The sequence below is a fragment of the Phoxinus phoxinus genome (genome assembly GCF_949152265.1).
Source record: "Phoxinus phoxinus genome assembly, chromosome: 9".
Classification (NCBI taxonomy): domain Eukaryota; kingdom Metazoa; phylum Chordata; class Actinopteri; order Cypriniformes; family Leuciscidae; genus Phoxinus; species Phoxinus phoxinus.
The window spans coordinates 15,171,383-15,190,907 of record NC_136884.1 but is presented as its reverse complement, the minus strand read 5'-3'; the positions used below and the strand labels follow the sequence as shown (position 1 = coordinate 15,190,907).

General features: G+C 38.1%; 1 protein-coding gene across 1 annotated transcript in view; it reads left to right on the top strand.

Moving 5' to 3' along the window:
- cpm (carboxypeptidase M) overlaps window positions 1-19,525 on the top strand; it is a 36,454-nt gene that overhangs the window by 4,874 nt on the left and 12,055 nt on the right. The window contains exons 3-4 of the mRNA XM_079622934.1: window positions 4,984-5,081; window positions 16,045-16,214. Coding sequence (XP_079479060.1) covers window positions 4,984-5,081; window positions 16,045-16,214 — 268 coding nt within the window. The remainder of the gene's footprint in view (window positions 1-4,983; window positions 5,082-16,044; window positions 16,215-19,525) is intronic.

Here is a 19,525-nt window from a genome sequence, read left to right as displayed (position 1 = left end):
GCATCCATGTTATTATATATAATTTGTATTATTAGTATTATCGGTGTTATTTTTTTTTACTTATTTATTCAAAATTACACAATTACGATTGATTTTTCATACTTTCCTTCATCTCCCATTCAGTCAAGCCAATATCAATCTAAATACTCTTTTAAAATTACAGACTATTTCTCTGCTGTTTCATTTTAAATGGAATAACAATGTATAATTATTTGTAATACATTTTTGATTATGGCTATTTTTTTATTGTAAATTAAAAAATGTAATATATCCTGTGTAATACAGGTTTGGGGTTGATTTTTAAATATATCCTGAGTAATACAGGTTTGCCTAGGGATGTTTGAAAGGACAGTTTACTCATCCCATGTATTATTTGAAAGGGAAATCAAAGCAGCTAAAGACCTATAGGATTAAAAAAATAAATGGGGTGAAATTTCATTGCATGCCGTAAGACATAAAAGTTGGGAAACTCCATATAACCAGTCCCTGCCATTCATACCCTGTTTTTCCTTTTAATAAAGTAAGTTTGTTTAGTTACTGTGGCCGCCTGGCTCACGGTTACGGTGTTTAGGATTACAGAGTGATGGAGACATTGGCTTATCTTTGGTGAAGGTGCTGCTACTCCGTGACATTTTAAGTTGATTTGGTTCGTGGATCAGGTTGCTCTTTTTGCTCAGCACAAAAACATCATTGAGTAGAACACATCCGCTGCCAACTCTCTCTCCCTCCCTCTCTCTTCTCCTCTCACTCTATTTCTTTCTCTCTGTTCTCTCCATCTGATTTAGATGCTAATATCCTGCTGTACACATTCTCTCAACCTCTGTTTCTACAAGGGTGGTCCTCCGTATCCTTCAGACCAAATCTCGTTTACTTCATCTCTAGACAAGAGGAGTGCCCCAAGGCTGACTCCTGGGCCCACTTTAGTTGATTAAAACCTCAAGTAAACCTCTGCTTCCCCCGTTAAAGATCTCTTTCTGCTAATGTAGGTAGTGCCCAGAGCTAATCCAAGGACACTGCGGTACCATACCTTTTCATTTAGCTGATGGAGTCACACTTCAAGAAAGCAACCCCTAATGAAGTTGTACCCATCTCTTTCATCTCTTGGAAACCTTTCTTACTGGCTGATTGCAAGCCCATTTCTTCAATCACTTCAGACCTCAAGGAGATTGTGTAGCCATTGTGCGCTCTTGCCCTGTCAAGCTAACCCCTTGTCCTAATCCCACTGTGTCGCCTATTTAAGGCCAGGAAATAAGAGACCCGAGCTGACTAGAGGTAATCTAGGACACCAGCTGCTTAGCCTGGAAGACTGTCCTTGTTTGTTGACTGCCCTGTCTCGGCCTAATCAGTGTTACAGTTGCCCACCAGGGTAAGAACCGGGGTGGAGGCTGACTATGATTATCTCTGATGTAATATGTTTCATATGCTTGATTAGTTGGGCCTAATTAGCTAAAGCGCTTGTAGGGTGATTATCAACCCAGACAAATGCCAGTTGTCATTTGGCAACATCGTTGGCTTAATCAAGATTACACTACAGAAATCCTTTAAGCATTCATAATTCTGTACATCATTTTGTCTTGTTTGATAAACAGCAGTAATTGGATTTCAGTTCTGGTAGGAAATGCGAAAACAGCTTTGTTAATGGAAGAAGTGGCATGTAGCGGCTCTTGTGATTTGTGTAATAGGGAGGTTGACTCTTTGTAAACTCTGTTGAAGTTGCAATGAAATGGAAGTAGTGACAGATGTTTTCTTAATGTAACTACATCCGAGTGTAACAGATTATCGGAAAAGAAAAAAATGACATGGTTCTAGAGGTGGCCATAATGGCAAAAATATATTTTACAATGATTCTTTACGTTGGTTTTTAGTTTGTTACTAAACTGTAGTTTTTAAATGGGGAACTAATGCGCTTCAGGCATGTGCACTCAGAAAACTGTATATCAGAAGTTTGAACTGGCAAGGTTTTAAAACACATGCAAATAATAAACTTTGATGATGATGGAACAACTGCATGTGAGTGAGTGTAGCGCCACAGTAGAAAATTAAAAACCATAATAATAAATAAATAAAAAAACATCTAATATAATCATGCTGTACACCTTTAACTTGGTTCTATGTATCGGTTGTTGATTGAATTTTCAGATGTGGACGTTGCACTCAACAGAGGCGAGTTTAAAGCAGATTACATGATTGATTTAATGAAAATCCTGCATCTTCACGTGTAAGGTGTACTGGTACTGGAAGTTATTTTCACTGGAAGGTCCAGCTATGACATTTGCATTAAACATTATGTGGTCAAAACAGTTTTTCTTTTTTAAAAAAATTAAAACCCATGTATAGATGCATTGTTCACAGTACGATCTATAGTTTGCAATTAGAAAATAACTGGGGTGAAATTTCATTGCATGCCGACTTTAAGGAGTCAAATTTAAATCTCACAAACGAAATCACATCAGAGATCACTCCTACTCGTTGTTTCTTTGGGAATAAAAGTCCAGGTGCTTTAATAGCTGGGCTGATATTATTACAGTATATTGAAGCGTATTGGACCAAAAGTCCATTGACTTTTCCGATGACACGGAGACCTGGCTGTAAATGTGAATACAATTTTTTTTTAAATATATTAGAGGTTGTTTGTGAAACTGTGAACATGACTCACTGTCAAAATGTCATCAAATCAGTGCTGACAATGCCAAACCAAGCTGTTCAAGTTCTCTTTCGATGGTATGTGTGAACAAAGCCATACTATTAGGCATGCACGTTGGAGCATGTACAAGTGTTGATGCTCTGACGTACTATAAGAAGTCTGCTTTCATTGAGTTTGACCCAGTCACAGAGTTTGACGCGATTAGGGCTCGTTCACACAGAAGTTGCGGGCAGTGGAATGGGGAAAAAACGGAAGATCTCGAGATGCGTTTTTTTTTTTTTTTTTTTTAAGATTTTTTTGAATGCTGTGTCATTCGTGAGGCGCTGCAAAAGACGCAAGACGCGAATGCAACGTTATACACGTCCGTTTAGCGCGATAGAAAAGTGACTCATTGGAATGGAAAAATGTGTTCTGTGTGAATGTCCCCATAGACTGACAAGTAAATGTCATGGACTGTGACATCATGAACAACTTTATAAATTGTGCATTCAACAGCATTTTGGTGGTGAATAACAGATGACTTTACCGGAAAAGTTAATCCAATAATATTACAAGAATTTAGTGTAAAAGTTGCTAATCTTTTGGAGGTAGAGAACCTGACACTCTTTCTAAAAGTAACTAAAGAAACTATTGTGGACTTGGAGAGAGGCCCCTAGTGAGAGTGAGAGGCTTCAAGTATCTCAAGGTCCACACCTCAGAGAGCTTTACATGGACCACACACACCACAGATTAGTTGGGAGGCCACAATACTACCTCTACCTTTGGTGCCAGGGGATGTCCCGGATGGCCCCCATGATCTTTGTAAAGGTGTACAATTAAAAATGTTCTCACAGGTAGACCTACTGACTGGTGTGTAAGTTCCACACACAAAAAATGGTAGGATGTGTGGATGGGGGTATACATTTTAAGATGTCTGGAGGGCAAAAATTGGATAGCAATAGCTTTAAAATCATGTATTTTGACTTTCGTCTGTGTCCATGAAGAAAAGTAAACGCATGGCTGTGAAGAGTTGCATTTTTTTTTTTTTTGGAATGACAAAATTGCAAGAAATAACCGAATTTTCACTCAGATTAACCATTCCTTCCGATTTTGAGCACAGACCTGCAATGGGCGTACTGTATCAATTTGCAAAGGTTTCCTACGTGACTGTCCTAACCTCAACCTATCGACACACTTGCCAAAGCCACACGTTTTACCTGTTGTGGTGTAGGTCTATGCATTTCAAGTGAATTAACTGAAAGGCTAGGAAAGTGTAACCAAATTCATTAAATTCATTCACAATGTGCACACATTCATTCTGAATATGCCTAGTATGTTATAAATGGCTCTGGTTGAGTTGTTTGCATCCCTGAAAATTAGTCTGCTAGTCTTTTAACATTTCGGTAGCACTTAATTTTATAGTCCCCATGTACATACTTATTATAGTAATTGCAATAACTGGGTAATAACTTACACTGTAAGTAGTACATGTAAGATCATGTACTGTAAAATAGTGCAACCTATCATAGGCTAAAAAAAGTTGTCAAATTGTAAATGTTTAGCTTAACATGCACCAATGCTAAATCTGCTATATACGGTAAACATTATTTCACAACTTGTAATAATTACTTCAATGAGCTCATTGTTTCTGATTTAAATAATACATGATGTTAGCTAACTGCGTGATTTATATATGCACATTTCTGAAATGGATAACTTAGACACAGTCACCTCTGATAACAGATTATTCTGATTTGTAATGTAGACATGCATTTTCTGTAAAGCTGCTTTAAAACAATATGTATTGTGAAATGCACTACACAAGTAAATGTGAATTTAGGCTAATTGAATTGGCTACGGGCATCTTACATCAGAAATTGCAGGATGTAAGTTGTTCAGCTTTGGCATCACAGGAATGCATTTAATTTTAAAATATATTAAAATACAAAAGTTTTAGTAAACTGTAATATTACAGTAATCTTGGTTTGGATGACTGATTCTCTTTTCAAGCTCATCTTGAAGATTTATTTCTTTTAGTTTGTTCTGAAGCAAGCACGCTTTAACTTGCTCAGTGAATGTGAGATCTGATCTCCATATTCAGTAGTCCTCTGAGAGACCGAGACAGACAGATAGAGTGAATAAGAGCTAGACGTGAGATTACACACGGGATTGGGTTGCCAGGTGCCTACCCAAACTGTGCAAAAACATTATTTGAGTATCTGGTTAACCCAGAAAACATTGAGACATTAATCATGTGACCGGCACTAGATCCACACTACTTAATTCAGTTGTAAATGCACTGATTCACTTATTGAAACTTTTGTTTGCAGTCGATTAACATTTACATTTTGTCTTTCTAGGAAGAGAACTCTGGGTCTTAATACTGGGTCAACATCCGAGTGAACACAGAACAGGCATCCCGGAATTCAAATATGTGGGAAACATGCACGGAAACGAGGTAATGTTCCTTTGTTATTTATTATAGAACATTGTTCTATTTTCACCAGGTCTTGCATTGTAAGCAGTTCAGTATTACTGATCTGCTTCTAAAGAACCCAGTCTGGCATCTCTGTTTTCTTTAGATCAGGCTAAATTAGGAATTGGAGGCTTCTTTAAATAGATCCAGCTCTTCGTTTGTTTAGTTTTTTTTCTTCTTTTTTTCTTGTTTGGTCGAGAAGGGGCCAGCGCTGGTCTGAAGGGGCGTATTTGGTAAGGGGTGTGTGGGAAAAGCGGTCTGTGCACAAAAGCATTACAGTCCGAGGAACCGGCCGGGACGCCAGTGAGGAGCAGTGGACTATGACCCTAACTGGGAAAAAAAATGTAAATACAAGGTTGGCTGTATAGGGGGGATCTTTTCACCAATGTGCTCCGCCTCCACACCCGCTCAGAACTATTGTGAATTCAGTACTTCCTGTCTTTGTGAGAAGACTAAACCAAATTTGCTGAAGAAAAATTGGATTTACTATTGGAGGGATGAGCTGTAAAAGCTTTAGGAGAGTTTTTTTTTTAGGAAAAGGGTCACACTTTAGATTAGGGTACAATTCTCACTCTTAACTAAATATTAACTAAAGCTGCGTTTCCACCGCTGGAACTTTTCCCAGGAACTAGTAACTTTGGGGTGGGACTCGGTGTGTTTCGACCACAGGAATCGGGGGCTAAATGAAGTTCTGGGTAAAAATTTCCCCTCAGAAAGTCCCTGCTTGCGAGGTAGTACTTTTTCAAAGTTCAGGAACTTTCGGGAGGTGGGACTTGGGCGCCGAACATGTTAATTGGTTGAGTTCATGCCGCACTTTGATTGGTTGAGTCAACGCAGCATTTTATTTCAACCACCATTTTTACAAATTTGTTGTGGTGCGTGCGGTCCTACGTCATCTGACTAATTTGATTAATCTTTACGGTAATTTAGACCGCGGTGGAAACGCAAAAGCAACAGGTCTAGAGAGAGAAAAAAGTTCCTAGGACAAATTGTCTCGGGTAATTTTGGTGGAAACACTGCCTAATAAAATCCTAATTACTGCTTATTAATAGTTAGTGAGGTAGTTGTTAAGTTTAGATATTGGGTAGGAATATAGGATGTTGAATAATGGTCCTGCTGGATAAGGCATTCATATTTGTTTTATAAGTACTAATAAACAGCCAATATCCCAGTGAAATGCTAATAAGCAACTACTGTAGTTAATAGTGGGAATTGGACCCTAAACTAAAGTGTTACCAAACATTTACTCTATCCCAGTTTTAGGTTGCAGGGATGACTATCCACCTCTACTGCATTTTAAATTATGGGTGGCACTTCTGGTTTGGGGAACTTCACATCAAAAAGTCTGAAACAACTCATTCCAAATAGGGTTGCACTTCAGTTAACCCTTATCCATCAGTTTGACTGAATAAGCATACATTTTCCATCCTGCTCTATTTGTATCCATCAGGAAAATAATGTCAATCTTGACATTTTAATGTGACATTGGTATTGACAAGAGCTAATGTCAGTCTGCTGTGTTCTGTTCTCCCAGATTAGTTTATTTTTCTCTTCCGCTGTGGATATGAAAAAGACAACAGATGCTGCAGTATTGTGGTCTACTCTCCTGATTTAATGGACATTATCGCATAAGTAATTTACTGGAATGCAGTAAGAATCTCTCGTTTTCTCCCCAAATCCTCATTCACATCTCTTTTATGGTTTGTTTTCACTCAAGCAATTTAAAGGTTGGTGCTCATCCAATGTGCATTCTAGTTAGAAACTCTGACTTGAGACTGCGCTGACGCCATGTGACTGTGACGTATGCCCTTAAAATTGTACGAAAGCGATTCCAGAGCAGTTGGTTGGCTCATTCTGCGCAGTTTCTCCAGAACGGCTGCACAAGCTCTGTTTAATGATGACAGCGATCACGTGTGTTTCGTGATTGTTCAACCTCTGACACCTTTCGTTCCGCTAATGCTGACAAATCCAAGTTTTTAAAACCGTAAAAATCATGTAATCTTATATTGCTTTATTGGTATTTAAATAAGTTTGGAATTAGAATTTAAATTAAGTTCCTGCACATATGTGCGCTGTACATAAAACCGCACAAGTGTTACTGTTGCTGCATAAAAATGTCTTGTATTTGACATATTTCATCAAATCCACTTTGCATACTTCATCAATCTGAACGTCAGGGAAGCAGAACGTTTCTGAATTGACGGCTCTGTTTTCAATTCCTCACCCAACGGCTAGCGACGAATCTTTCTGATCGGTTAAATCCAGCCAAAGTCCAAGTTCCTTTTGGGATCTTTTGACTTTTGATTTGACTGACTCTAGTCAGTAAGCAGCCACCTAGAATGCAATAGCAACACATTAAGAAACACCGTGAACATCTGTGATCATCTTAGAACATCATAATTTTGCATACTGTGTCATTTTGTAGTCAAGTTTTTATAATATAAAAATAACACAATTCAGATTCAAAAGATTTCACGTATATCAGTAGCTACTGTACATTTGTCAAATTACCTTTTAAATTTAGCCAGTCAAAGCTTTACTTGTCTGGCACCATGGTGTCACCTAATGAGACCGCATCCTGTCTGACGTTTTCAAATCACGCAAATGCAAGGAAGGGAGGTGCATTTCATAAAACTGTAAACATGTAAACATTACTCAAATCAGTCACGTAAGCATTACCCATCAGCATCCATGAGTCATCTCATGAAAAGAGGTGTGCCAGAACTTTGATGCACCACTAAAGTGCTCATATAATGGTCAGAGTCTCTTAATGACAGAACATGATCCTTTTGTGTAAACCTGAATGGCAAAAAGTCTCTTTTAAACATCTAGCTAAAGAGAGCGTACAGACTGTGAACAGACAGGGCTAGTGTGGATTACGGAGGGATGAAAGAGGAGAAGAGAGGGGAATTATGCATTACATTAATGCATTACTCAGAATAAACGGAAATAATTGCATTACTTCGGGCATCATTTATGAAACAAACAGAATTAATCTGTGTTGAATCTGTTGCAACAATTGCTTGTTTGCTCATGAAGCTCAATTAAAGAGCATAGCTTTAGCAATATCAGGCAAGGTTGTAAGTTTCTCAGTTTGTGTTTTTATTGGGAAATGTTTCTTTAGCATTCAGGAGACGCTTTTACTCAGTGCATTAAAGGCAAATGGTTTTACAAACGAATTGGATGAATTTGTTCATGTTTCATGATTGGCTGCTAGGTGGTTGCACATGGCGACGTTCTTGGTGTGATGCTATGCTGTTGGTAAGGTGTTGTGCTGGTTGATTGCTTACTGAAAATGGATTTAAGGATGTACCGAAATTAACATTTTGGGCTGAAACCGAAAGTGAAACCTGAGCGCTGAAATTTCGGTGGATCCCTAAATGCGTGTCATGTAAGCATTTTAAACTGTTTTCCTTTATTGGCGTAAGCGGCTTAAGAATACTCAGATCGATATTTGCACTGATTTTTCCGGTCATGTAAACACCTTAACCTGCATTCTTTCAGTTCTTTGAAGTGTAATATGTAACAGGAAAGCATCCTTACTGCAGATTTAGGTGCATCCAACCAGAGTAGGAAAGGTGAAAAAAAAATATGTTAAGTCATCTTCATTTATATAGCGCTTTTAACAATGTAGATTGTTTCAAAGCTGCTTTACAGAGATAAACGTATAATTTAAGGTAACAGATTGTTTTGGCTTAATAGCGGTTTTTGAATAAATATATTTTCCAGCTAAAGTTAGTTTTGGTTGATTCACTTCCGTCGCAAGGATCATTAGTTATTAGATTAGAGGCCGCTAAGACGACACCGTTCTCTCTACACAGACTTTAAACGCGAACCTGTGAGAAACGCTGATGGCGCTCACTTGCGCATTAAGAATTAATTCTATAGTTATGCGCATTTGAATATATGTGCGTAGGTTTGTAATTCCCTACAAACCAAGCCTTAACAATACTTGTCTGGCCTTAAAAGTTTGATACAGAATTGTATCACTACGGGGTAGATGCGCGAAACCGAAATTATCCCGATAACGCTTTATCTGTAGAGTGGTAAAGGGATCCTTCACAGGGGAGAGACTAGTTGGCACTTCAGCACTGCGTTGACATCGGGTCCAGGCGACTTAAATTTTAATTAATTGTCATTAATGTGATTTTCTGGATTTTTTTTCTCTCACAGTTGAAGTGTACCTATGATAAAAATTACAGACCTCTACATGCTTTGTAAGTAGGACAACCTGCAAAATCGGCAGTGTATCAAATACTTGTTCTCCCCACTGTACATGTTGTCGATTTAGATTAATTAACGAGTTTGCAAAATTCTTCCTCTCCTATAGCAATAAATGAATAGAATTGTTCCTCTGGGAGACTACAATGCACTCCCTGATGCGATACTGTAGTAGACGGTTGCATAGTTATAGTTTTGTCCCTGATATTATCAATCTTATAAGTGAAGAAGTTCATAAAGTCATTACTGCTGTGTTGCTTTGAAACTTCTGGGTTTGAAGCTTTTTTTTTTGTTAGTTTAGCCACTGTTTCAAATAAATACCTAGGATTATGTTTATTTTCTTCGAAAAATAAGCAGATCTAGCAGCTTTTAAAGCCTCTCTGTATGCAATCGAGCTCTCCTTCCATGAAACGTGAAATACCGCTAGTTTTGTTTTCTTCCAGTTGCGCTCCATTTTTCTGGCTGGCTGCTCTCTTAATGGTTGTGCCACGGCGTTGGACTATGTTCTTTAATCCTCTTTAAGCGCAGCGGAGCAACTGTGTCTAAAGTGCTGGAAAAGAGAGAGTTAAAAGTTTCTGTTGCAATATCAAGTTCTTCTAAGCTATCCGCGATGCTGAGATGATGAAACTGATTAGAGAAGATTATTGATAAAGCAATCTTTAGTGGCAGAAGTGATATGTCTAACATATTTACGGTATAACACGGAGTCGTCTTTGCAGCCTTGGCTAAATGTTATTTACATGAGACTAGATAATGATCTGAGATGTCATCGCTCTGCTGCAGTATTTCAACGGCATCAACATCTATTTCATGTGATAGTATTAGATCTAGAGTATGATTACGGCAATGAGTCGGTCCTGACACGTGTTGTCTAACTCTAATTGAGTTTACAATGTCTTTAAATGCCAATCCCAATGCATCTTTTTCATTATGTGTATTAAAATCACCAACAATTAGTACTTTATCTGCAGCCAATATTAATTCTGATAGAAAGTCTGCAAATTCTTTGATAAAGTCTGTATGGTACCCTTGTGGCCTGTATACTGTATAAAAATCTCAAACGTGATTTATCGGTTATACTATATATTTTTACATGAAGCACCAACACTTCAAAAGAATTATATTTAAAACTAGATTTCTTAGTGGTTTTGAAAATATTACTATAAATTACAGAAACGCCTCCTCCTTTGCGTTTCAGACGAGGTTCAGACTCTTTCTCGACCAAAAATCATTTTTGAAAATGTGTTCTCATCTCTTGCTGGCGAAGGGGAAATGATCATACATTGATGTAACCGCTGGGAAATAACCTGTAAAGTTGTGTAAAAGTTTTTTTTCTTGGTTCGCTGGGTTTATGATTTGCATGTTAACCAGTAAAACTGGGTCAATTATTTGAACTATTTTTGGTAGTTATCAGCATAGTGGTGCTCACTGGTTTTCATTCACAACTTTAAGCACACTATATTAGTAGACTAAAGACCTATTCGCACTGGATTAGTATTACCTGGTGACCTCTAGCTATTTGTAATAATTGCGGAGGTTCTCTGTGATCTTAATTCCGTGCGAATCGGCCATATCTGTAATTTGTAAAGTAAAAATGACCATATTTCGCCAAACACAGAGGTCCTGTGATAATATTAGTTGTGAATCGGCATCTCTGTGATTTGGTGGGGTCGTATAAAAGGTTTTTATTTTCCTGTGCGCCTTTTTATCTGCGCTGAGGCTGCATTGGAGTGTTTTGATAGTATTTTGAGTGCTGGGTCATATCGCTATACCTACACCACACAACTATACAATTTGCAGAAGGAGAAAGCTGAAAGTCATCAGAAAACCCAGATGTGGGTGGGTAATTTCTAAATCACACGAGATCCAGAGATAATACTAATCCAGTGCTTATAGGGCTTAGGCCTAATTCAGAGAATAATGAGTGAAGGTATTGGAGGCGATTTCAGATACAGCCCAAGGTTCAATGATATTCTGTTTGGCTTGTCTCCCTTTATAAAGTCTATTGGATTTTTGAAAAACAATTGCACACTCTTTTCAAAAAGCTGCACCATTTGAGGAGCATTCATGTGTGTAACATAAACAGACATGCCAGAATTGAATACCAAGCTACAGTAGTAGCTCCTATCATCTTTGATGTATCATCTACAGGCATGTCAAATCAGCATTATTTTGCATCCAAACAGTGATCCCATTAAGTAACCAACAGCTTTCTTGGAAAGCTAAAGTCTAGTGACTGTGTAACAGTCAAAATGACCTTCGGCCTTAGTGCAGTGGGTCTGACTTGTCTTTTTCCAGCTCTGGTTTTACTTCAATCTTAAATTATTCTGCTGCACGCTGCCCCGGTCAGAGCGGGACTCACCGCCTGCACAAGCTGTGCTGCATGAAAGCACGATTGTGAATATACAGACTGATCTTAGTCCTACCGGAGGTTTTCAACAGTGGCTCCTTTTTTCTCTCTCTCTCTCTCTCTCTCTCTCTCTCTCTCTCTCTCTCTCTCTCTCTCTCTCTCTCTCTCTCTCTCTCTCTCTCTCTCTCTCTCTCTCTCTCTCTCTCTCTCTCTCTCTCTTTCTCTCTCTTTCTCTCTCTCTCTCTCTCTCTCTCTCTCTCTCTCTCTCAAAAATGTTGTTCAAACAGTGGCATGATCTTTTTTTTTATTGTAACAAAAATAATATTACGGTCATGACGAGTCAGTGTTTAAGTGGTCTTGACATGAAGCGATGAGTATAATGTGTGTCTATTTAAGTCTCTTGTTGTCTATATCCCAACCTAAAAAAGCAGCCCACATGTCTCGGTAATCAGAAATAGATCCATAAATAGTCTCCTCTGGATTAGTTATTTCACTCAATAAAAAAAATAAAAAAAGCTTTTATAGGCAACAGTGAAAGTTAATGTTTCCTTACAAAGTTTTACAAAGCCAGATTTTCGACCAGCAGTGTTCAGCATAAAGTCTGGTAAAGAATTGCCTACTTGGACATGAAAAGACCATCTGTCTAACTATTGTCAGTTTGTATAGAGGAAAACATTTTTTAATTTTAGTGATAGAATTTAAAACAAGTGTTCATTGTATTAATTACTTTTCTGTTTTGAGTGTTCTTTTAAACACAAGATTACTTTGATTTTTCATCCGATTAATTGTGCCTAACTGGATATACACTGAGGCAAATAGACTGTCACAATCATGACATTTAAACATTAGTTTCAGATTTATTTTTGCCACATTGTTCTAATCACTTGAGGTACCACTGTTAATGTCCTCTCTCAGCTGTGTCGGCAAACATACTGCTCTCTTCTAATGCACCATTTAGTCAACATAATAATCATTTTAAAATGACAACGTGTTTTGTATCTGATGTATTCAGCTTCATGAAGATTGTAGTGTCATGTGTCAGAACAAACAATTTAATTTAGCCTCTTTTAATGACAGCAGATCCTTCTCAGCCACTCCCGCAATGGGAGCCAGGAAAAACTATCGGTGTGGGTTATTGCCGATAACCGATACTTCCAGAAATCGGTTATCGGAGCAGATAAATCTGCAAAATCGATATATCAGTCAACCTATACAGCCAATAATTTATTCAACTGCTTTAAACCATTCAAGCATATGATATTCAGTACTGGCGCTCTGTCTGTGAAGAGTCTCTCTGTGAACACGCACAACTGTGAAACAGAAAGCCTCTTCTCAGACAGCACGCAACAGTTCTCTTTTGTGATTTATTAAGCTTGAGTGACAAAAACACACAAAATTATGCCAAAGCCCTATTTTTGGCGAGTATCCTCATAAGCACAGTCTTAAATGAGTTAAAAAGTTTTAAGGGTCATTCCAAGTCAAATCAACCAAATTTCAGAAACTTACCTGGCTCAAATTATTATTTTTTATAATTTTTTTATGAAGAAAGACCAACAAAATGTCAGTAATCCACTCAAAGAACCATAATGTAAAATCATATTGAGATATCTTTAATACTTGAGTTACAGGCAAACAAAATTATTCAGCATAATTTGTTCTTCAGACATTCCTCCTGCAAATTGAAAGTGACATTTGTTTTTGGGGAAAAGTGTACAATTTAACTATTTACTCATTGGTCAACATTGAAATCCCCATCTCTCTGGAAATAAACCGTAAAGGACCTTAAACATTAATATACCCAATCTAAAAGGATATTAAGATATATTTAATACTGAGTAACAGCACAAAAAGTATTTTATTTTATTTTTTACATTTATGACATGTTGACATTGGCATATATAATGTAACAAAATTATAGATTGCTAAAGTCAGCTAATATACCTATCAATCTCTGTGTAAAAATAATATAATGATGAATACTTTTTTGTAACCCCCTGTAATCTGGCTCCAAATCTCTGCTATTGGATTAGTCAATATTGGATTACTCAGTTAATATCCATCAATCCATGACATTTAATGTTCTGGCTTTCTTCTTCATTTATCTGTCTTTTACCATAAAAGAAATTATCAAAATCAAAGCTTTTAGCCAGGAAACTATTGTCTTTTCATATTTACAAAACATCTCACAACATAAAGGGGTAGTTTTCAGGAATCTACAACCAAATATACTCACAGCTGTTTAGTATGTCAGCAAAATCCTGTGTGGGTGTGAGAATTCCTCCCTAAATTATTAAACTGGACCCTTCTTCCATTTCTTCTCTCAAAGGTGTTTTATTTCACCAACAAGTGTAAGCTTGGCTTCAAATGCATCACCTCACAGGTGTGAGGGATCTGTCTGTGCCCTCACACACATGCTGAAATGTTTTGGGAGTTGATGTAGAGGTGTGTTAGTGTGAGCATCAGGGTGCCGTGAGCATGCCATGCAGGCCTGGCGTTGGGCCCTGTGATCATGTCTGGGGTGCTGAAGGGACTGAGGGTGTGCTGTTTGTGTTGGTCTTTTGAAAAGGATATGGTACACAGTTCTTGGATGTTGTTGTTCACTGTTTTCATCCATAATAGATGGACACTATGTAAATTGAATGGTAAACAAAAAACCAAACCACATCAGTAAAGTTTCAACCACATCACTGAACGTTTTAACAGAGAAATGTAATGACATGTCAACATATAACCACTAAGTAAAGCAATTTGCAGTAATGCAAACATGACGTGACGTGTACAATGTTCAGGAACTATTTAAGATGTGTCAATGAACCGTGAAACCAGACTTTAGTGTTTTCTTCTGAACAGTATAATTGCCACTGGAGCAGATGTTTTTGTCTGAGATGAGTTGTTGAGTAAGTGCTGATGGGGACAGGGAGAACTGCAGGACTCAATATATCATCATCAATGATTGTTTTCAGCTCTCTGTTTTTACACAATTTGCTTAGAGGTCTTATGGAGCCAGTGGTTCTTGTGTGGACTTGAAATGCTCATTGTCTGATGAAGGAACAGAACAAAACTACTAAGTCCTCAAATGAAACCATTAAAAAGATGAACATAATTGTGATATAACACATTTCTAAGCTGATGCAGTTAAATAGTCCCATTTGGGACAGCAGTGAGCCTTTTCCTATCAAATGCCAATAATCACTCAAAACAGAATGAAACCATTTAAATTACATATTAGGAAGGAAACTTTATATTTAAACTGTTTTTTGATAAATTCTCAATACGCCCCTACATTTTTCACTGCTTTTCTGGGATATTAAGCCCTGTTTAATATTTTATCTATAATTTATTAATGTATATTACAAGGATGTATGCTTTGTGCTTGTATACGCATTGGCACGTTTTGTTTATGGGTGTCTGTTTGTATGAGTGAGATTGTTGCTACTCTTTGTAAGGTGTGTTATCACATTCACACCGATGAGCTGATGTGCCGTGGTCTGTTTCACAGATAAAAGTAATCGTACACACCGTGACCCCACTGTTAGACACAGACTACACTCCAGGACAGACGGTTTAACCCACAACTCTGCTGGTCTGAACTTGTGCTTCATAATCACAGGTCTCACTGTGTCACAGTGTGCATGACGAGGCACTTTAACTTCAGAGTCTCATTCGAATACAGTTTTCTAGAAAATGGGTTGTCCTTGGGACAAACAGAGGCAGTCATTTCTCAGAAAGAGTACAAAGACATCCACACCATACCGATACTATCTATCTGTAGTGTCAATGCTTGCATGCTGTCTTATATAAGCACCTCGGGCATCAGGTTCTGTGAGTATAGTTTCTGGTATAGCTGCTCCCGTAAGATGAGAATAGCAGTGCAAAACTCTCCTCAAACCACATCAAAGCACCCCTGGCGTCCTGTGACGTCCAGAAGAGGCAATGGCAGATCACTAAATGGATAGTTCATGCCACGTTCATAGCTCTGTTAAGCATGACAAATACTAATGCAATTTGTGTGGAAGATACTACATTTGAATGAACAAATATAAGTTTGTTGTGGTGAATTGAATTATACAGTTACAATGCATAATTTCGACTCCCTTGCCCTAACCGGGGCATGACGTTATAAAGCAACAAAATAAAAGATGTGTGCGTGCGTGCGTGTGTGTGTGTGAGATTAGGGCTGTCAATAGAATCCTTTTTGTGTCTTTCCAAAAAAGGACGGAGACGGCAAAAGGACACCTAAATGATATGATCCCATATAATTCATAAATGAATGCACAGCGAAGCAGATTTATCAAAAATAGCAGTATTATCAAAAATCTTTGAAGTTGAAACACTTTTCCTTTTGACCATGTATTTGTGTTTCTCTGTGTGCAGGTTGTAGGGCGTGTGTTACTGCTTCAGTTGATCAATTATCTGACCAGCCAGTACCTGAGTGATCCGCTGGTGACACGCATGTTGAACAGCAGCCGTGTGCACATCCTGCCATCCATGAACCCGGACGGCTTTGAGTCATCTGCCCGGGACTGCATGAATGTAGTGGGCCGGTAAGTGAGAGAGAGATAAATGATACAATTTGATACGAATATCTCTCATTTGAGCCACAATACCATGCATGCTTATAATTAGTGTTACTACTGTCAATCCATGGTGAATGTTGGTGATTTGTGGTGAAAAAAGCCTAGATCGTTGTCACACAATGTTTCTCCTGTCTTCTGCGCGAGTGTGAAAATGTCAGTGCGGTTTCATGTGGCTTTAAACTAGTTTAAATCACCAAGACATTTGTGACCATGGACCACAAAACCTCACATGGGTCATTTTTTTTTAATTTAAATCTATACATCATCTAAAAGCTGAATACATAAGCTTTCCATTGATGTATGATTTGTTAGGATAGGACAATATTTTGGCCGAGATGCAACTATTTGAAAATCTGGAATCTGAGGGTGCAAAAAAATCGAAACATTGAGAAACTCCTTTAAAGTTGTCCATTTATGTTCGCGATTGTGCTGTATTCACTCACAAATATAAATGTTTTAATATATAATAAATAATTTTGACCTATACAATGGATTGTTGGCTATTGCCACAAGTTTACCTGTGCGACTTGTGACTGGTTTTGTGATCCAGGGTCACATTTGTTGTTTGTTTTTGAGAATTTGAATACTTCTCACTGCATCTGTTATTAACACCAGTCAGCGACTAAACGCATTTGCTCTGCGCTGTCTTTTGGGCCGAGATAATAATCGGTGCAGTTCAAATGAATAGTGCTGTTTCGTTCTGCTTTCGGCAAGTTTGCCATTGGATGTTTTTAATATGCAACAGAAAGGGTAGCGATTACCATTTAGGCAAATTAGTAGTGGGATATGTGCGACCTCTAACAAAATTCAGTTGCACCGGCAGGAAAATGTGACCATTTAGATCCCTGCATTTAAATCTAAGTGGTTAAACCAATTGGTGAATTGTAGCCTCGAGCTCAGAGCTGATTGGTCCGTGGTGACATTCAGCTTCAACACTTCCAGTGGCATCGGTCCATACCATAGATAGAGTATACATGGTTTAAATAAGTTATGTGGTAGAGAGGTTTACGCTCTTTAAGTTAGTATATTGGAAAATCTTTTTTTCCCTTGAAGTGACCCTTTAACATCCAATTGAACAGTTTATTTTTGTCTTTCAAAAGCTGAATTTATTTTGCTGCAAGGAATTCAGAACAGTTTATTTCCAAGTTGTCAGAGTCTGTAACTGTCTGCCAAGAGAAACCATGGCTCAGATGAGACGTTTAGAGATAGAGCCTACTTTTCCCACAAATCATCCAAAACTTTGCTGATAAGCAGGATACAAAGACTCAAAACACACATCTTATCTGGCATGAGGGATCTTACTCACACACACACACACACACACACACACACACACACACACACACACAAAGATAAACATCCATTATAGCAAACTCAAACTATTTGGGCCACAGGCTCCCAAACAGCGGTACATAGTTTTGCGGGAGTAAAGGAGTGTAAAAAGCCTAAAGCAATGGAAAATAACTACCTTGGTCTGTTGCCACAACATGCTGACAAAAAATCTACCCAAGTGGAAATCTGTAATCTGAAGATATGAAAACCCCTATCTAGATGACTGAGTTTCATTCATCCTGTGGATGTAACAATGCAGCTTTTGATCAGACCGTGCCCACAATGCTGTAAAAGTCTGCAGTGTCCAACGATACCAATCAAAGACAAGTCAGCACCTCACGTTGTCCGTTTTTGTTCAGAGGAACTAGATGATGTAGATGGATCGTATCTGTGGAAGCTCCCACTGGGTGACCTCAATCTAGAATGGCTCTGTATGATTAGCAATAAAGTAAATTGAATTAGCCAAGCTCAAACATTGAAGACAGATAGAGATGAATAGTTGGTCTGTCTTAGTATGTCTTTCATGTCAAGGGGAAGAGGATATGACTTTTCAAAAGTTATACGGCAGACTTTTGACAGCTCTGGGGATTTTGTTAAAACCACAGATCAAACTTCCACATTTTTTTATTCCTGCCCACAGACAGTCAGATTGTTGGGTGGCACTAAAATCAGAAGTGCATTATGGGTGTTGAAGGTTTTGGTAAAAGGGAACATCACAGCACAGTCACGTAGCACTGATTCATTTAGTTTAATTTCCACTGTATAGTTAAACTTTATTAAAAGCCCATCTTTCCATCTTGTAAAATAATGTATAAAGATGTTCAGTTTGTTCTCATTATTAGAAGTGTTTCAATTCACATTTATACTGTATAAATAAGCATAAATATCGTTCCAAAGCAGCTTTACAAACAATATTGCCTTATTATAATCAGTTAATCCCTCATGATTTCTGACAGGTGTTCAGATAGCAGAATCATATTATACAAATATTGGTGAATGTGTTAAATTGTTTAATATTTAATATGCTAACAACTCTAAAAAAAAAAAATTGTAAAATCGTTTTATTCTCAGAATAAACACGTATATCTGTGTTATTAATTCTCAGTGAGTTTGCATTATGATGTAAGTCACACAGACTATTAGTGAAGTGAAAAATGTGAGCTCAACATTATACAAAGAGCTGTCTTTATATAATGTAGACAGTGAAGCAACTCCCTAGTTTTTGAAAGGATACGTGAGACCAGTGTCAACCATATGTCCAGCTCAGTAAGCTCCAAATATTTGGAGACACACCAGACCTCATCTAATACCGTAGAAGCCACATCCTTGAATACAAACCATCCTACTCCTGCAGTCTGAGACCACATAAGCGCTCCTGCTCTGATGGGGATGCAATTGGAAACAGATCTGATCTGGATTTGATGATATGGTGGGTAAACTCGGAGAGAAAGTGAGTCAAAGCGAGAGAGCACACTACACTAGCAGCCATGCAGCTGTGCACATTGAGGACAATGATTGTATTTTTACACGGTGTGGTTCGCCCTTATTGCCGTGGCTCTCGCTGTGAGCTTCCTGGTTTGGCACCACTCTCAACCAAGTGAAACAAACACAACCCTGTCAGCCGCTGCCACTGTCTCTCATTTCAATTCAACTGATCATGCTTAACCTGTGACAGTTCACATTGTAAGGAAAGGTGATGGGAATCACAAGCAAACGCATCACTCTGATTCCAGTTCTGATTGAATTAGGCTACTATGCCGGTGTGAGCCGAAGGAGCTGGATGAAATATTCTGAATGATACCAATCCACAATCTGATTTATGATGCAGCCTGAAGCATAATCCCATTATGTTCGTTCAATTGGCCAGACGAGGACTGGTCCCCCGACTGAGTCTGGTTGTTTTTCTCCATTTCTGTCACCTGATGGAGTGTGGGGTTCTTGCCACT